This window comes from Oncorhynchus kisutch, linkage group LG30 (genome assembly GCF_002021735.2).
Source record: "Oncorhynchus kisutch isolate 150728-3 linkage group LG30, Okis_V2, whole genome shotgun sequence".
Taxonomy (NCBI): domain Eukaryota; kingdom Metazoa; phylum Chordata; class Actinopteri; order Salmoniformes; family Salmonidae; genus Oncorhynchus; species Oncorhynchus kisutch.
Window position 1 is genome coordinate 42,550,387 of NC_034203.2, and position 19,057 is coordinate 42,569,443.

The 19,057-nt window shown below is 39.9% G+C and overlaps 1 protein-coding gene across 1 annotated transcript; it reads right to left on the reverse strand.

Annotated features, from left to right (window-relative positions):
* Positions 1–1,645: 1,645 nt before the first annotated feature.
* LOC109874796 (solute carrier family 22 member 13-like) lies at positions 1,646–15,117 on the reverse strand. Its single transcript, XM_031809875.1, has 10 exons — positions 14,703–15,117; positions 14,509–14,612; positions 14,176–14,330; positions 13,869–14,037; positions 13,554–13,674; positions 8,353–8,447; positions 8,015–8,229; positions 4,973–5,081; positions 3,133–3,339; positions 1,646–2,912 (listed from the first exon to the last, which is right to left on the reverse strand). Exons 1-10 carry the CDS (start codon positions 15,075–15,077, stop codon positions 2,855–2,857), a joined length of 1,608 nt encoding a protein of 535 aa, XP_031665735.1. The 5' UTR covers positions 15,078–15,117; the 3' UTR covers positions 1,646–2,854.
* Positions 15,118–19,057: the final 3,940 nt, after the last annotated feature.

The window sequence follows — 19,057 nt, forward strand, 5'->3', positions numbered from 1 at the left end:
AGTCCTGGGGCATGGTCCTAGGGCTCAGGTCAGTTGAAACTGGAGCAGCAGCACGGCCAGGTGGACTGGGGACAGCAAGGAGTCATCATGTCAGGTATTCCTGGGGCATGGTCCTAGGGCTCAGGTCCTCCGAGAGAGAGAGAAAGAAAGAGAGAAGGAGAGAATTAGAGAACGCACACTTAGATTCACACAGGACACCGAATAGGACAGGAGAAGTACTCCAGATATAACAAACTGACCCTAGCCCCCCGACACATAAACTACTGCAGCATAAATAATGGAGGCTGAGACAGGAGGGGGCACGACAAAACCTATTCCCCATCAGTTGACTGAAGAGATGTGGCATGGGTCCTCAGATCCTCAAAATCTTCTACAGCTGCACCATCGAGAGCATCCTGACAGGTTGCATCACAGCCTGGTATGGCAACTGCTCGGCCACCGACCGCAAGGCACTACAGAGGGTAGTGCGTATTGTACATCACTGGGGTCAAGCATCCTGCCATCCAGGACCTCTATACTAGGCGATGTCAGAGGAAGGCCCAAGAAATTGTCAGACTCCAGTCACCAAAGTCATAGACTGTTCTCTCTGCTACCTCACAGGAAGCGGTACCGAGCACCAGGTCTAGGTCCAAAAGGCTCCTTAATTAACAGCTTTTACATCCAAGCCATAAGACTGCTGAACAATTAATCAAACCTGGAATATTTGCATTTATAACCCCCCACCTTTATATGCGGTCACTTTACCGCTACCTATATGTACAAATTACCTCGACTAACCTGTACCACTGCACATTGACTCGGTATCGATACCCCCTGTATACACCCTGTATACATCCAGACTGCATCACATCCGGCAGTGATTGGGAGTCCCATAGGGGGGCGCACAATTGCCCCAGCATCGTCCGGTTTTGGCCGGTCATTGTAAAATAAGAATTTGTTCTTAACTGACTTACTAGTTACATAAAGGTACAAAAATTAAAAATTGTATATATATATATATATATATAGTTATTTTATTGTGTTACTTTTAAATGTTTTACTTTAGTAAAATTTTAGGTTAATATTTTCTGAACTCAATTTTTTTTAAACTGCATTGTTGGTTAAGGGCTTGTAAGTAAGCATTTCACGGTAAAGTCTGCACCTGTTGTATTCGGTGTATGTGACAAATAAAATATGATTTGATTTGTATGGTCTGATTTGAAGTTAACTTTTACACTATGCTATTGATAAACAACACAGATTTGAATTCAACCCTAGGTGTCCTTTCCACATTTCAAGACATTGTAAAACTTAACAGGTGGGTGCTGAATAGACCAGTACATAACATACATTTAACGTAATATTTTATTGACTTACTTCAATAAACACTTTGCAGCCTTTGGGCCCTGTTCATGGGATAAGTAAAGAAAAACATACAAAAGGCCCCCCCCCCAAAAAAAAAAAACAGTATATGTGACCAACAGATGCATCTCTGTATTCCCAATCAAGTCCAGTGGCTTGCGAAATAGTTCACCCCCTTTGGCATTTTTCCTATTTTGTTGCCTTGCAACCTGAAATTAAAATAGATTTTTGGGGGGGTTGTATCATTTGATTTACACAACATGCCTACTACTTTGAAGATGCAAAACATTTTTTATTGGGTAAACAAACAAGAAATAAGACAAAAAATACAGACAACTTGAGCGTGCATAACCATTCACCCCTCAAAGTCAATACTTCGCAGAGCCAACTTTTGCAGCAATTACAGTTTGGACACCTACTCATTCAATGGTTTTTCCTTTATTTTTTTATATTTTCTACATTGTAGAATAATAGTGAAGACATCAAAACTATGGAATAACACAAATGTCTATTGATTTGTCAAAGACTTTTGACACCATGGACCATGCTGTGTTAGTGCAAAGGTTCAAATGTTGTGGAATTACTGGTCATGCTCTAGATTGGTTTATAAATGACCTATCAAATCGTACACAATGTGTAATGGCGGATGGTTGTAGAGTCCATAGAGGTGTGCTCAGGTGTTCCGCAAGGTTCTATTTTGGGCCCACTGTTGTTCATTTTGTATATCAACAACATTGGGGATCTTATTGAATAAGCGGGTGTTCATTTTTATGCAGATGATACTGTTCTTTATTCAAGTGGTTGTAGTTTATCTTTCACTTTTGAAAATGCCCAAAGAGCATTTAACATCATACAAGATAATCTGTATGATTTAAAGCTGGTACTAAATTTGGGTAAAACAAAAGGCATGGTATTTTCAAATGCCAGGCATGTTACTAATCATGCCATTGCTAAATTGGCTGGACATACTATAGAGCAAGTTAAATTGTACATATATTCGGGTGTGTGGGTTGATGATAAACTGAGCTTCACCGTGCATGTAGAGAACTTGATAAGGAAGCTCAAGCTGAAAATAGGTTTTTATTACCAGCATAAGGCTTGTTTTTCTTTTGTGGCCAGGAAGGAGCTGGCGGTTTTAGATTTGTTGGTGATAGTCTGTTTTTGTATACAAATGTGAGTAAAGGTGGATATATCATTAGATTCCTTGATACACTGCAAATGTATTTAAATTCAAATATAATAATAATAGGTTCATTTAGTAGACACTTTTATTGTATGTTTTTGATCAATTTAGATAGTAAAAAGAGTTACAAAAAGAGTAAAATCATTTTTTTAAATTCTATAAGCCAAAGTTAAAAACAGCAAGTTATGTGGCCCATCCAGGAATCAAATTCAAAACCTTGGTGTTACAACAACCATGCACCAGCCAACTGTCTTACTAACTAAGCCTTGAAAATAAATTTACCCAGAAAAAAGACTTACATAAACATGACTTTATAGTTTGGTAGATTTTTCAGTCGTAATCATCCACTTTGCAGCCTTTGTCTATCTTCATGGCGATAGTCACATTTCTACAGGAAAAAGGAGATATCAATGACACCAAGCTTCAAAAGACAACAAAAAGTTATACATCCTTAAACAACTTCTTTGTAACTTATTTAGATTCTCCATCTGCCTCATATATGAACGAATGCCCTCTTATAGTTCCACAACATTACTACAAATGCAAAAATGATCAGCCAAGTCTTATGTATGTGCATCTTTCCTCACATATCCTCTGGTACCACCTACCTCTTCCCCTCGGCCTCATCTGTAGAGTCAGGTAGTTCTGTCCTCCTGGTCTCAGGAAGCAGAAAGACCAGAGCCCCACCAACCAATGACAGGCTGCTGAACACGATAGTGGGGATAGACCAATGGTATGTGGCCAATATGTTGAGCATTGGTGACAGTATTCCAGCAATTCTGATCGCTATTGAGCCCAAGCCTGTGGCCGTTTGTCTGAATGAATGAAGGAGCAAAGGATGTGATACATTAAGGGTTATTAAACCATGTAAAATAAGATATATTCATGGGCCTTATATGTACATGTATATATAAGATAAATATATTTATACACAAAAATACACACACACATATACATCTGTATGCATTCGGAAAGTATTCAGACACCTTAACTTTTTCCACATGTTGTTATGTTACAGAATTTATTAAACAGTTTTTCCCCTCATCAATCTACACACAATACCCCATAATGAAAAAGGGAAAACAAGATTTTACAAAAAATAAATAAATAGAAAATATCACATTTACATAAGTATTCAGACCCTTTACTCAGTACTTTGGCAGAGATTACAGCGTTGAGTCTTCTTGGCTATGATAGTAAAAGCTAGTATTTGGGGAGAGTCTCTCATTCTTCTCTGCAAATCCTCTCAAGCTCTGTCATGTAGGACGGGGAAAGATGCTGCACCACTTTTTTCAGGTCTCTCCAGAGATGTTTGATAGGGTTCAAGTCCGGGCTCTGGCTGGGCCACTCAAGGACATTCAGAGACTTGTAACGAAGCCACTCCTGCGTTGTCTTGGCTGTGTGCTTAGGGTCATTGTCCTGGTGGAAAGTGAACCGTTGCCCCAGTATGAGGTCCTGATCGCTCTGGAGCAGGTTTTCATCAAGGATCTCTCTGTACTTTGCTCTGTTCATTTTTCCCTCGATCCTTACTAGTTTCCCAGTACCTGCAGCTGAAAAACATCCCCACAGCCAGATGATGAGCGTTGCCTGGTTTCCTCCAGATACCATGTTTTGCATTCAGGCCAAAGAGGTCAATCTTGGTTTCAACAGATCATTGACTCTTGTTTCTCATGGTCTGAGAGTCCTTTATGTTTCTTTTGGCAAACTCCAAGTGGGCTGCCATGTGCCTTTTACTGAGGAGTGTCTTCCATCTGGCCACAATACCATAAACACCTGATTGGTAGACTGCTGCAGAGATGGTTATCCTTCTGGAAGGTTCTCCCATCTCCACAGAGGAACTCTGGAGCTCTGTCAGAGTGACCAACGGCTTATTGGTCACTTCCCTGACCAAGGCCCTTCTCCCCCTGTTGCTCAGTTTGGCCGAGCTGCCAGCTCTAGGAAGAGTGTTGGTGGTTCCAAACTTCTTTCATTTAAGAATGATGAAAGCCACTGTGTTCATGGGGACATTCAATGTTGCATACATTTTTTTGGTACCCTTCCGCAGATCTCTGCCTCAACACAATCCTGTCTCGGAGCTCTGCGTACAATTCTTCCAACCTCATGGCTTGGTTTTTGCACTGTCGACCATATATAGACAGGTTTGTGCCTTTCCAAATCATGTCCAATCAATTGAATTTGCCCCAGGTGGACTCCAGTCCAGATGTAGAAACATCTCAAGGATGATCAATGGAGACAGGATGCACCTAAGTTCAATTTTGACTCTTAGAGCAAAGGGTCTGAATACTCATGTAATTACGGAATATATGTATATTTAATTTTTTGCTTTGTCATTTTTGAGTATTGTGTGTATATTGAAGATTACATTTAAAAAAAAATCAAGTTTAGAGTAAGGCTGACCCCTTCACAAAAAAATTGAAGGGGTCTGTATACATGTATATGGAAATATACCTAACAGAGGTGGGAAACAGCTCCTGAACATAGACGTTGCATATGGATCCAGCATTGTTCATGAAAAACCTCCCCGCAGCAGCAAGAGCAGTAATAGCAACGGCGTTGTCTAAAATAGAGTTAACATACTAAACATCAACATGTTTTCTCATCTCTGTATGATCAGTCCACTGCCTCGGTAGATTTTATTTCTACAGTACCAGTCAAAAGTTTGGACACACCTACTCATTCCAGGATTTTCTTTATTTTTTACTATTTTCTACTTAGTAGAATATTGTAATAGTGAAGACATAAAAACTATTAAATAACACATTTGGAATCATGTAGTAAAAAGTGTTATACTAATGAAAATATATTTTATATTTGAGAATCTTTAAAGTTGCCACCCTTTGCTTTGATTACAGCTTTGAACACTCTTGGCATTCTCTCAACTAGCTTCATGAGGTAGTCAGCTGTAGTGTCACATGGAGTGTGCAAATCTGTCATCAAGGCAAAGGGTGGCTACTGTGTAGAATCTAAAATCTAAAATGTATTTTGATTTGTTTAACCATTTTTGGGGTTACTACTTGATTCCATACGTGTTATTTTATAGTTTTGATATCTTCACTATTATTCTACAATGTAGTGTCATGACTCTCTCCTTGATGAGGATTAAAAGTGCCAGATCAGCTTGGCACATGGCTGACAGATAGCCAGACTCCGGTTTAATGACTTAACAGCAGGTCATAAAAACTTTCTCTTTCTCGCCCTGCAGTATTGGGATATAAATCCCTTTGTTTACAGAAGATCTTCACTGCCAAAAACTCTAACGGCCAAAGAATGACCTTTGGAACAATATTCATAAGGTAAGAATATTAAGAATGGTCTATGGAGATCTAAAGAATAATCCTGTTATGTGGATTATTATTTTGTGATGTCATTAAGAATGGTATGACAAATTAACTGTAACTCGGAAAGTGTATGCGTCCTTTGTATCAAGTTTACATCTAAATGTGGTGTAAAATACATTATTAAATATAAGAATACTTTTGTGAAGATAGCAATGTGATTTTAGCCTTCTAAATTAGATCATTGTTTTTCACATAAACTTGTGACCAGTGAGTAGCCACGCCCAAGTGAGCTCAGAGTTCATGTCAGCATGATGGAACGCCCCCTTTGGTCAGAGTGCTTAAAATGACTCTGTAAGAAATAACACATAGACCTAAAAGATGTGAGGCCAAGGTCCACACCTTGAAATGGTTAGAAACGATGTACTGAGACCATACAGCGTGGAGTGGTGGCTACATGGCTGAAAATGTTTCTGAACTCTACAGACCAGCCTGACGTACAGCGTGAGCTGAATGTTACGAAATGATTTAAACTCTACAGACCAGAAACATGGGACGGTAGTCCAGACGTTTGAAATGGTGAAACTCACTCTAAATCTCTACAGAAGAAGATAACCTCATCTAGGAGACCAGAAACATTCACAGTCTGCATCTGTGCATGTGAAAAGTGTCCTAAAGACACGAGGTGGGAAGGAAGAATACCTCTGACACAACCGTTGGTACTTCTGAAGAATTTACCGAACAAACACTCCAAGACCAGAGAAAACTAAGAAGGACATTGTGATCTCTGGTGTACAACCAGAGCCTTACATCGAGCCACTACCCGTAGATGGATCGATTTGTTTCAATAGAGACGACAGAGAAAGACAGCTACGTGTAAATATATATTACATTTCTAATCCGAATGAGCGGTGGTTAGGGTGCTAAGTATTATGGTTACTGTGAGCGTAGTTTCCAAATGTATGTATGATAAGTTGACTCTCTTTGTCTCTCCCTCGCTTTCTTTCCCCACCCCCTTTCCATTGTGTAACAAGCCATCATATCGGGTCAGTCCACTAGGGACTTTTATCTCATGTATATGTATTCTGTGTTATTATTTAGTTAAATAAATCATTAAGCCAATTTGTGTATTGATGTTTCATCAATAAGGGCTAGGGTTCTTGCGACGTTCAGAATGAGAATGATGAGGTAATAATGATTAATAATTGACTGTTCAGAATGAGACTGACGAGGTAATAATAATTAATAATTGACTGTTCAGAATGAGACTGACGAGGTAATAATAATTAATAAGTGACTGTTCAGAACGAGACTGATATGGGGTAATGATGATTAATAAGTGACTGTTCAGAATGAGACTGATGGCGAAATAATGATTAATAAGTGACTGTTATTGATGTCAGAGATATCTGTATATCTTAAGAGTTTAAGTCGAGAGATAACTCGTTAAACCTTTCCCGTGGTGCCCCAATTTCCTAATGAGTTAAGGTCCAGTCAAACGTCAGACGAAAAGTTCAAAAAGTTCAGTTACAGCCCGTAGAAACTTGTCAAACTAAGTATAGAATCAATCTTTAGGATGTTGTTATCATACATTTTCAATAATGTTCCATCTGGAGAATTCCTATGTCTGTAGAAAAGCTATGGAACAAGAGCTAACTCTCTAGTGACCGCGCTTCACCAGGCTGTGGCACTCTGCCAGACACCTGGCTCAACCCCCTCTCATTCACCCCCACCTCACAGTAGAAGCCTCAAACAAAGTTCTAAAGACTGTTGACATCTCGTGGAAGCCTTAGGAAGTGCAATATGACCCCATTTACACTGTATATTGGAATGGCAAAGAATTGAAAAACTACAAACCTTAGATTTCCCAATTCCTGGTTGGATTTTTCAAAAGGTTTTCGCCTGCCATATGAGTTCTGTTATACTCACAGACATCATTCAAACAGTTTTAGAAACTTCAGAGTGTTTTCTATCCAATACTACTAATAATATGCATATATTAGCATCTGGAAAAGAGTAGCAGGCAGTTTACTCTGGGCACCTTATTCATCCAAGCTATTCAATACTGTCCCCCTGTCACCAAGAAGTTAAAAATACAAAGAAAAATACTTATCTTTTCTGATAAATACTATGATGAGGGCATTACAACTCGCTCTGGATAAGAGCATCTACTAAATCATAACACAATGTAAATCTATTCCAGTTGGAACTTTACCTTGTGGAACAGCCAGGATTAGGAAGCATGTGAATCCGCCAGTCAGAAGGGTGGACATTAAGGATATCTTCCTCCCCAAATATTCCAGTATAAAGATGCAGAGTATATGACCTGGTATCTCTGTGAGTCCGAACATGAGCTGTGTAAAGAAGATGTCCAGGCCAAAGTTTCCAACGTTCAAGGACAGACAGTAGTAGGAGAGGTTTAACGAGAACCTGGGATTTCAGAGAGACACACAAAAACAGACATCACATTTGTTTGTCATGATGAGACTTAGTATGGGCTGAAAGTTGACCAATATGAGATATTAAGTTATTGAGCGTTATTAAAGAACTTACCATGCAAGAGTAATAGTTAAGAAGTATTTCATAAGTACAGGAGATCTGATGAGAATGAGTATGCCTCCCTTCTGAACAACTTTCTCCTCAGCTATCTGGAATAGAGTTATCTTTTACAGAAATGAATAATTATAGACACTTGAATCTCTGCTTCCAAAGATTCAAGTGTCACACTTTGCCATAGAGATCCTATTAAATTACTAGAGGGTCTATGTCATAAACCTTCAAAGTTCTAGAATGGGTTGAAAACAGCAGTCATAGATAAGGTTAAGAGGTCAACTCGAGCAAAACAATGGAATTGTCATCCCGAGTTGCCTCATTGACCACCAGCAAAATGTGCCTACATTTAGGCTATTGTTTACATGTAAATTTCACACTATGTTGAGATAAAAATCTGAGTATAATTCTTGTACGCATGTCAACCCCAACACGTTCATGTCATCATTACCAAACAACTGCATTTGTGATAGGGTGCGTCTCGGTGAGAGGTGTAGGAGTCAGGCGCAGGAGAGCAGGGATTTTTGAGAAGCGTGTTTAGTATATATAGTCCACCGATACAAAAATGGCACAGAAGAAGATCCAAAAACTAGGCTCTCGAATAATCAGAAACCTTTGCAAAACGCACGGAGGAACAAACTCTGTTCCGACACTTACGTACACGTGCGTAATAGTGAAAACAATAAACATCAAAGATAATCGAGCACAAATACACACAAGCTTAATCCCGCACGAACTATGGCAGGCAACAGGTGCATTATATACACATAGAAATAAACACAAATGAAACCAGGTGTGAAAAGGAAGGAACACAGACAAAACAACCAGAAAGGGAAAAGGGATCGGTAGCGGCTAGTAAACCGGTGACGCCGAGCGCCACCCGAACAGGGAGAGGAGTGACCTTCGGTAGAAGTCGTGACAGCATTACAGTTTAAAACGACTTTGACTACCACTACTGATTTCTGAATGCTAGCTATGCTAACCAGCTTATGCGAACGGGAGTTATCATTTAGCGGTCACTTCTTCTAAACCTGAAAAGGGACAACTTCTACATGTTATGCAGCGAAAGCAGACAAGTAAGGCATGTGATATCAGAAATGGTGTAATCTACTTATTGTCAACCTAAAATATTGCCAGATAATTACAAATACAGTTTATACAAGTTATATGCCAATTGTCTGTATAAATAGCCTATAAAATATATATATATATATATATACAGTTGGTCAAAAAAGTATTTAGTCAGCCACCAATTGTGCAAGTTCTCCCACTTAAAAAAAATGAGAGAGGCCTGTAATTTGCATCATAGGTACACTTCAACTGTGACAGACAAAATGAGTAAAAAAATATTTTTCCACCATAATTTGCAAATAAATTCATTAAAAATCCTACAATGGGATTTTTTTCTTCATTCTTCACACACCCTTAAAATATTGCTTTCTGGACCGTTTTTCAAAATTCTTTGTTTTTTTTGTGTCAATTACACATGTATAAGAACTGTATCAACATACTTTAGTCATATTTTATTATCATCATTTTTTAAAAACTTGTGCATAAGGCTTATGTTTTCTCCATTTTCAATTTATTTCATAGGAAGTCAAAAGTGAAAAGTCAAAAATAGTAAAATTTTAGAAAAAACTTCACACACCCTTAACTTCTTCGATATAGGGGGCGCTCTTTTAATTTTTGGATAAAAAAACGTTCCCGTTTTAAACAAGATATTTTGTCACGAAAAGATGCTCGACTTTGCATATAATTGACAGCTTTGGAAAGAAAACACTCTGACGTTTCCAAAACTGCAAAGATATTATCTGTGAGTGCCACAGAACTGATGCTACAGGCGAAACCAAGATGACATTTCAAACAGGAAATCCCCCAGATTTTGAAGGCGCTGTGTTCCAATGTCTCCTTATATGGCTGTGAATGCGCCAGGAATGAGCTTACACTTTCTGTCGTTTCCCCAAGGTGTCTGCAGCATTGTGAAGTATTTGTAGGCATATCATTGGAAGATTGACCATTTTACACTACATCTACCAGGTGCTCGCTTGGTGTCCTCCGTCGCAATTATTGCGTAATCTCCAGCTGCGTGTATTTTTCCATTTGCTTCCGAGGAGAAACCCAACTGCCACGAATGATTTATCATCGAATAGATATGTGAAAAACACCTTGAGGATTGATTCTAAACAACGTTTAGCCATGTTTCTGTCGATATTATGGAGTTAATTTGGAAAAAAGTTTGCCGTTGTAATGACTGAATTTTCGTTTTTTTTTCTTAGCCAAACGTGATGAACAAAAACGGAGTGATTTCTCCTACACAAATAATCTTTTTGGAAAAACTGAATGCTAGGCTTAATGCTATGCTAGCTATCAATACTCTTACACAAATGCTTGTGTAGCTATGGTTGAAAAGCATATTTTGAAAATCTGAGATGACAGTGTTGTTAACAAAAGGCTAAGCTTGTGATTCAATATATTTCTTTCATTTCATTTGCGATTTTCATGAATAGTTAACGTTGCATTATGGTAATGAGCTTGAGGCTATGATTACGCTCCCGGATACGGGTTTGCTCGACGCAAGAAGTTAAAAAGGTGCTTTCTGGACCGTTTTTCAAAATTCTTTAGAATTTGTGTCAATTACACACATATAAGAACTGTATCAACATACTTTAGTCATATTTTATTATCATCATAATTTTTTACTTTTTATTTTACTCATTTTAATCCATAGAGACGTAAAGGAGAAGCTCGTCGGATGTTGATCTCTTCTCGGCTCTTGTCCATTTGCAATATGATTTCATAGGAAGTCAAAAGTCACTCTTTTTGGGGCCAAATGCCATAAGAAATTTGACATGCTCAAAAATACTGCAGAAATGCAAAATTGACTGGCCTGATGAACTCGGGATGGCCGGGCAGTGATAGTTGTTCCTTTCCATCACTCGTTGTGTTGATTTCATCATGTCCATTTGGTGATGTTTTTTTCACTATAGAATCATATTGCAAATGCACGTGCATTTGCAATATGTTTCAATGGGAATTTACCATCACGAATTTGGCATGCTCAAAAATCCTGCAGGAATGCAAAATTGTCCATTTGCAATATGCAATACTGCAATATGTTTCAATGGGCATTTACCATCACAACTTTGTCATGCTATAAAAATCCTGCAGGAATGCGAAATTGACTGGCCCAATGAACTCGGGATGGCTGGGCAGTGATTCTGGTTCCTCTCCATCGCTCGTTAGGGTTGATTTCAGAATGTCACTTTGGTGATGGTACCTCACTGTTTAAACATATTGCAAATGGACAAGAGTCACCAGCAAGTCACCGTCCATCAGTCAATTACATATCATTCTGACTCCAAACTGATACAAACGGACACCAAACCCACTTTTTCCAACTCATTCAGTAGCCAACTATCCCATACTTCAGAGCTGGCCCAAAATTCACAACGCCTTCTGTTCAAACCATAATAAAAACGTAAAACACGTAGTTACGTTCTAGCTGCGGGTCCAGTTATGATGTTATGTGTAGGCCTAGTTGAGGCGACCCCGAATCCCAAGTTTCGGCTCGATAGGTCAATTGGTGCCCGAGCAAGACCCTAATTGGTGCTGAAAATCCACTTTTTTCCATGCCTTGCTACGGGGTCCTTGAATGAGCAATCGGACAGAAACGTTGGGGTCCGTCTATATGGGCAAAGGCGGTCGTAATGCATCTAGTCTTGCGACTCTGGGACATTTCTAAATATCATCATTTTCGTGATGCAAAAATGAATTGAAGTTATTGCAAATGTACGAGGCTGTTTCTCGGTCCGAGAACCTTCTAGAGCCACGTAACTCACCACGCACTATCGACCTGAGGTCTAGAACAGGTTTCTAAAGTTTCGGAACTCCAGGTCTGACGGTTCTTTAAAAGTTCCAACAAGGTTAACTAATGCAGGCAGTGTATGTCTCTACGCACCCCAATGTGTCCCTCCTTCCAAGCTGTGTGTGTGATTTAGGTTTTCTTTGAAATTTTATGGGAAAAATGACTGATTTACAGTTCTTGGGGGTTGCCTAATCACACATATGAAGTTTTGGAAAGATCTGACTTTTTTAACCCTTCGAAACACCCCCAATTATGGCACTTCTGGTTGGCACAGGAAGCTATAGGTAAACACATATCCTCATTGGGGTATGCCTTTACAGAATCCTGAGTTTTAAGTCTTTACGTTAAGAACTGAGTTATTTACGGAGGGTTTAGTGAGTGTGTGTTATTTCAGAAAATCACAGAAATCTCGCAGAGCTCCGCAGCACACTTTAAAAAGATTCGTATGAACACCCTGCAACTGGATCTGTAACCGTAAAAAAAAAAAAAAACTATTTTTGAACATCACCTATTTGACATTGTATGATTTCTCTTAAATGACGATAGATGAATGGCTGGTTCTTTTTTTATTGACACCGGAGGCTCCTTGACTTTGACGTGAAGCGGAAAAGTTATTGCCCTATTTTCATTTTGGACATTTAATCCCAGAAAAATGTCCAGAACTCAAAAACCGTTGAGGCCTAGACGCCATCTTGTTCAGGGCCAACTGCCCATTATGCCAAACCTACGCTCACCAACTTTCGTCTTCGAAGTCTTTTCCGTTTTGGAGATAAGGCCATGTCGTGATTCGTGATGTTTTGTACATTTGCAATATGATTCCATTCACCCTCTTGTGGGATTTATCGGGACAGCGGAAAAATGACCAAAATTTGATTCTTTTATAAAACGGAAACCGAATGTCCGAGAGAGTTCGTTTGATGACTTCCCGGTAGATCCGGCCCTGCCGCACGGCCCGGCGCCGTCTGTGAATTTTACATACGTTTTCGGACGTCTGGTAAGGGACCGTACGTTTGCAATATGGACTTTCTCACTAACCATATGGCGAATGTCAAAATGTTCCCTTAAGTTATGATAAAATATCAGTACTTGCTGCAATTGATTTCAGCCAGTGAATGGCTGTGGATTCACTGCATTATCCAAATGGAATGTTGGCATATTGGCAGCTAAATTGAAAAATGTATGTTTTATTTCCTCTACAACTGTCTGGCTAGCTAGCCAGCTAACATGTGCAGATAAAGTCTTCAAATTCAGGATTTTACACTATCTTTTCACAGCACTGGCAAACAATGGCTGGCCAGCTCCCTGGCCTTTAAACAAATTCCTAAATCATGCACTTTACCTTCTCTAGAATGGTATCTGGAACTGTGCGTTTGTTGATGGCTGCTACCCTGAGTATCAACTTCTTAGCTTCCTCTTTTTTCCCCTGATCCAATAGCCACCTGGCTGATTCAGGAATAAACCTGGAAACTCAGAACAGGCAGACAATTTTACAATTATAATTAGTATTGATAATCATTCATATTCAGTTTGAGTGCTGTAATGCTCGCAAGAATTGTATCAATTTGTGGTGCTTCCAATTGGCTTTGTAATGCCCCTAAGGTCTTCATCAGTTTCAATAGTTTTAATATTGGTCCAAGACGACACGTGGACACACCATATGTACACTGCGACCACTGCTATTGGTACAGCCATGACAAACTGGGCAAGTCTCCAGTCTCGGATGAAGAAGATCATGCCAGCAAGGATGCACTGGCCAACTCCACTGAACGTTGGACTCAAACAAGACGCATAAGAACGTTTTGTCACTGCGACCCATTCAGTAGCTGTGTGGAAGGAACATGTAGTAATGTTAACCAACTTAATATGACCGGCTGACTGACAAATCATTGACTGAGTTGACTGATGTTCTGTTTTACATTTTATTATAGAGCATTGTCTATTTGAAATGGACATCACTTTACCTAATACAATGCAGTTGATTCGAAATCCGCCAAATGCGATCCCTACTAAAAACTGGGATGCCATATACAAATAAAAGTTTGGAGACAAGCCTGTTGTTACAGTAAAAATTAGCATAATAACCATGGGTATCTGAGTTGCTCGTTGGCGACCAAATCTGGAAGAGAAAAGGTGAGAAAACTGTGTTGGTTAAAACTGTTTGAAACCTCCTTTTGAAGGTTTGATGAATGTTCCTCTTGATTTACTTGTTTATGTTTTGTGGTGTTTTTTTACAAAGAGAAAGAAAGAAACCATGAAGTATAGGACATGTTATTCACAACTTCAAGTGTGCTTACGATTCAGCAAAAGGTCCAAACAAGAGTGAACCAAGAAGAATGCCAGCCATGAACACAGTTTGTGCAAGTCCGACAACGTTAGCTTTGCCACAGACAAGATCAAACTGCAACAAAATAAAATCAGATAACATACAAGCTCATTAATGACATGACAATATATGTTTGGTAAAAAACACTCATCTATTCCTACTTACATCAGTGACTATGGTGGCTTCATACACTATATTGTTGTACACCCATCCATTCTGGCAGTCAGTGGTCTGATTGAGTCCATGCTCCCTGATGATGTCAATGTCCCAGTCTACAGGGGTAAACATCAGGCACCTACTGAAGGTTCCATCCTCCTGCCGGGGCACGGTCAGATTCAGCTGTTCCTCACTGCTCAGATTGGAACCAGCTCTAAGTATCCAGTCAGTGTTACAGTGGCGCTCAGGGTCTGACTGGATGAAAATCAAACTGGCCAGGTGGAAAGGCAGGACAAGATTCGGGAAGCATAGTCCCAATAGTATGAGCTTCTGGAATAATCCAAAGTCTCCAATGGACCTCAGGATCTCGCCAAAATCAGCCATGTTCAAGAATCAAAGAAATGATCTGCTTGAGGAGCTTCAGAAAGAAGGGGCTTTGTCAGAGAAGCCTTTATGCAAGATAAATTAATGTTTAACTCTACTATCCCACAGTCAGCAAGCATGATTCAGCACGTGTAGAAACAGGATTTTTAAGAAGAACCGTTAGAAGGAATATAACCATTCTGCACTTTCTTTTTTTTATATCTAAACGTTGTGCCCCCAAATATTTTAGTTACACTGTAATCCCGCTTGGGAGTGTCAAAATGACGCAAGCAAATCAACATTATACAATTTACCACAGGAGGTTGTGACATTTCTTTGTTATGATGAGATTTAAAGTTTGCCAAATTAAGACATTAAGGTATTAACTTATCACCACTGAGCTCAGCGTTCAACACTATAGTGCCCTCAAAGCTAATCTCTAAGCTAAGGACCCTGGGACGAAACAGCTCCCTCTGCAACTGGATCCTGGACTTCCTGACGGGCCGCCCCCAGATAGTAAGGGTAGGTAACAACACATCTGCTACGCTGATCCTCAACACGGGGGCCCCTCAGGAGTGCGTGCTCAGTCCCCTCCTGTACTCCCTGTTCACTCATGACTACACGGCCAGGCATGACTCCAACACCATCATTAAGTTTGCTGATGACACAACAATGGTAGGCCTGATCTCCGACAACGACGAGACAGCCTATAGAGAGGAGGTCAGAGTCCTGACCGTGTGGTGCAAGGACAACAACCTCTCCCTCAATGTGATCAAGACAAAGGAGATGATTGTTGACTACAGGAAAAGGAGGACCGAGCACGCCCCCATTCTCATCGACGTGGCTGTAGTGGAACAGGATGAGAGCTTCAAGTTCCTTGGCGTCCTCAACACCAACAAACTAACATGGTACAAGCACACCAAGACAGTCGTGAATCAAATCAAATCAAATGTATTTATATAGCCCTTCGTACATCAGCTGATATCTCAAAGTGCTGTACCAGAAACCCAGCCTAAAACCCCAAACAGCAAGAAATGCAGGTGTAGAAGCACGGTGGCTAGGTAAAACTCCCTAGAAAGGCCAAAACCTAGGAAGAAACCTAGAGAGGAACCAGGCTATGTGGGGTGGCCAGTCCTCTTCTGGCTGTGCCGGGTGGAGATTATAACAGAACATGGCCAAGATGTTCAAATGTTCATAAATGACCAGCATGGTCGAATAATAATAAGGCAGAACAGTTGAAACTGGAGCAGCAGCACGGTCAGGTGGACTGGGGACAGCAAGGAGTCATCATGTCAGGTAGTCCTGGGGCATGGTCCTAGGGCTCAGGTCAGTTGAAACTGGAGCAGCAGCACGGCCAGGTGGACTGGGGACAGCAAGGAGTCATCATGTCAGGTATTCCTGGGGCATGGTCCTAGGGCTCAGGTCCTCCGAGAGAGAGAGAAAGAAAGAGAGAAGGAGAGAATTAGAGAACGCACACTTAGATTCACACAGGACACCGAATAGGACAGGAGAAGTACTCCAGATATAACAAACTGACCCTAGCCCCCCGACACATAAACTACTGCAGCATAAATACTGGAGGCTGAGACAGGAGGGGGCACGACAAAACCTATTCCCCATCAGGTGACTGAAGAGATGTGGCATGGGTCCTCAGATCCTCAAAATCTTCTACAGCTGCACCATCGAGAGCATCCTGACGGGTTGCATCACAGCCTGGTATGGCAACTGCTCGGCCACCGACCGCAAGGCACTACAGAGGGTAGTGCGTATTGTACATCACTGGGGTCAAGCATCCTGCCATCCAGGACCTCTATACTAGGCGATGTCAGAGGAAGGCCCAAGAAATTGTCAAAGACTCCAGTCACCAAAGTCATAGACTGTTCTCTCTGCTACCTCACAGGAAGCGGTACTGAGCACCAGGTCTAGGTCCAAAAGGCTCCTTAATTAACAGGTTTTACATCCAAGCCATAAGACTGCTGAACAATTAATCAAACCTGGATTATTTGCATTTATAACCCCCCACCTTTATATGCGGCCACTTTACCGCTACCTATATATACAAATTACCTCGACTAACCTGTACCACTGCACATTGACTCGGTATCGATACCCCCTGTATACACCCTGTATACATCCAGACTGCATCACATCCGGCAGTGATTGGGAGTCCCATAGGGGGGCGCACAATTGCCCCAGCATCGTCCGGTTTTGGCCGGTCATTGTAAAATAAGAATTTGTTCTTAACTGACTTACTAGTTACATAAAGGTAAAAAAAAAAAAAAATGGTATATATATATTTATATATATATATATTGTTATTTTATTGTGTTACTTTTAAATGTTTTACTTTAGTAAAATTTTAGGTTAATATTTTCTGAACTCTATTTTTTTTAAACTGCATTGTTGGTTAAGGGCTTGTAAGTAAGCATTTCACGGTAAAGTCTGCACCTGTTGTATTCGGTGTATGTGACAAATAAAATATGATTTGATTTGTATGGTCTGATTTGAAGTTAACTTTTACACTATGCTATTGATAAACAACACAGATTTGAATTCAACCCTAGGTGTCCTTTCCACATTTCAAGACATTGTAAAACTTAACAGGTGGGTGCTGAATAGACCAGTACATAACATACATTTAACGTAATATTTTATTGACTTACTTCAATAAACACTTTGCAGCCTTTGGGCCCTGTTCATGGGATAAGTAAAGAAAAACATACAAAAGGCCTCCCCCCCCAAAAAAAACCCAGTATATGTGACCAACAGATGCATCTCTGTATTCCCAATCAAGTCCAGTGGCTTGCGAAATAATTCACCCCCTTTGGCATTTTTCCTATTTTGTTGCCTTGCAACCTGAAATTAAAATAGATTTTTTGGGGGGGTTGTATCATTTGATTTACACAACATGCCTACTACTTTGAAGATGCAAAACATTTTTTATTGGGTAAACAAACAAGAAATAAGACAAAAAATACAGACAACTTGAGCGTGCATAACCATTCACCCCTCAAAGTCAATACTTCGCAGAGCCAACTTTTGCAGCAATTACAGTTTGGACACCTACTCATTCAATGGTTTTTCCTTTATTTTTAAATATTTTCTACATTGTAGAATAATAGTGAAGACATCAAAACTATGGAATAACACAAATGTCTATTGATTTGTCAAAGACTTTTGACACCATGGACCATGCTGTGTTAGTGCAAAGGTTCAAATGTTGTGGAATTACTGGTCATGCTCTAGATTTATTTATAAATGACCTATCAAATCGTACACAATGTGTAATGGCGGATGGTTGTAGAGTCCATAGAGGTGTGCTCAGGTGTTCCGCAAGGTTCTATTTTGGGCCCACTGTTGTTCATTTTGTATATCAACAACATTGGGGATCTTATTGAATAAGCGGGTGTTCATTTTTATGCAGATGATACTGTTCTTTATTCAAGTGGTTGTAGTTTATCTTTCACTTTTGAAAATGCCCAAAGAGCATTTAACATCATACAACATAATCTGTATGATTTAAAGCTGGTACTAAATTCGGGTAAAACAAAAGGCATGGTATTTTCAAATGCCAGGTATGTTACTAATCATGCCATTGCTACATTGGCTGGACATACTATAGAGCAAGTTAAAGTGTACATATATTCGGGTGTGTGGGTTGATGATAAACTGAGCTTCACCGTGCATGTAGAGAACTTGATAAGGAAGCTCAAGCTGAAAATAGGTTTTTATTACCAGCATAAGGCTTGTTTTTCTTTTGTGGCCAGGAAGGAGCTGGCGGTTTTAGATTTTAGTGATGTTATATATATATACAGGCCTCAACCACTATCCTGAGAGCACCCGATTCAGTGTATCATGCAGCCCTCAGGTTCATTACAAATCAAAAACGTCTAACATATCATTGTGATCTCTATAGCGCTGTTGGCTGGTCGTCATTGACCTTGCGTAAAGCTTAAACACGGATATACACTGATTTATAAGGCCATATTGGGTAAAATGCC

What these genes read in the sequence shown, in the direction of transcription:
- LOC109874796 (XM_031809875.1), bottom strand. Translation starts at nt 15,077, where the DNA reads ATGGCTGATTTTGGCGAGATCCTGAGGTCCATTGGAGACTTTGGATTA. An exon ending in CAGATACCATTCTAGAGAAG is followed by an intron (nt 8,448 to 13,553) that starts GTAAAGTGCATG and finishes ACTCTATTCCAG; the next exon opens with ATAGCTGAGGAGAAAGTTGT. An exon ending in CTGTTTCCCACCTCTGTTAG is followed by an intron (nt 3,340 to 4,972) that starts GTATATTTCCAT and finishes TCATTCATTCAG; the next exon opens with ACAAACGGCCACAGGCTTGG.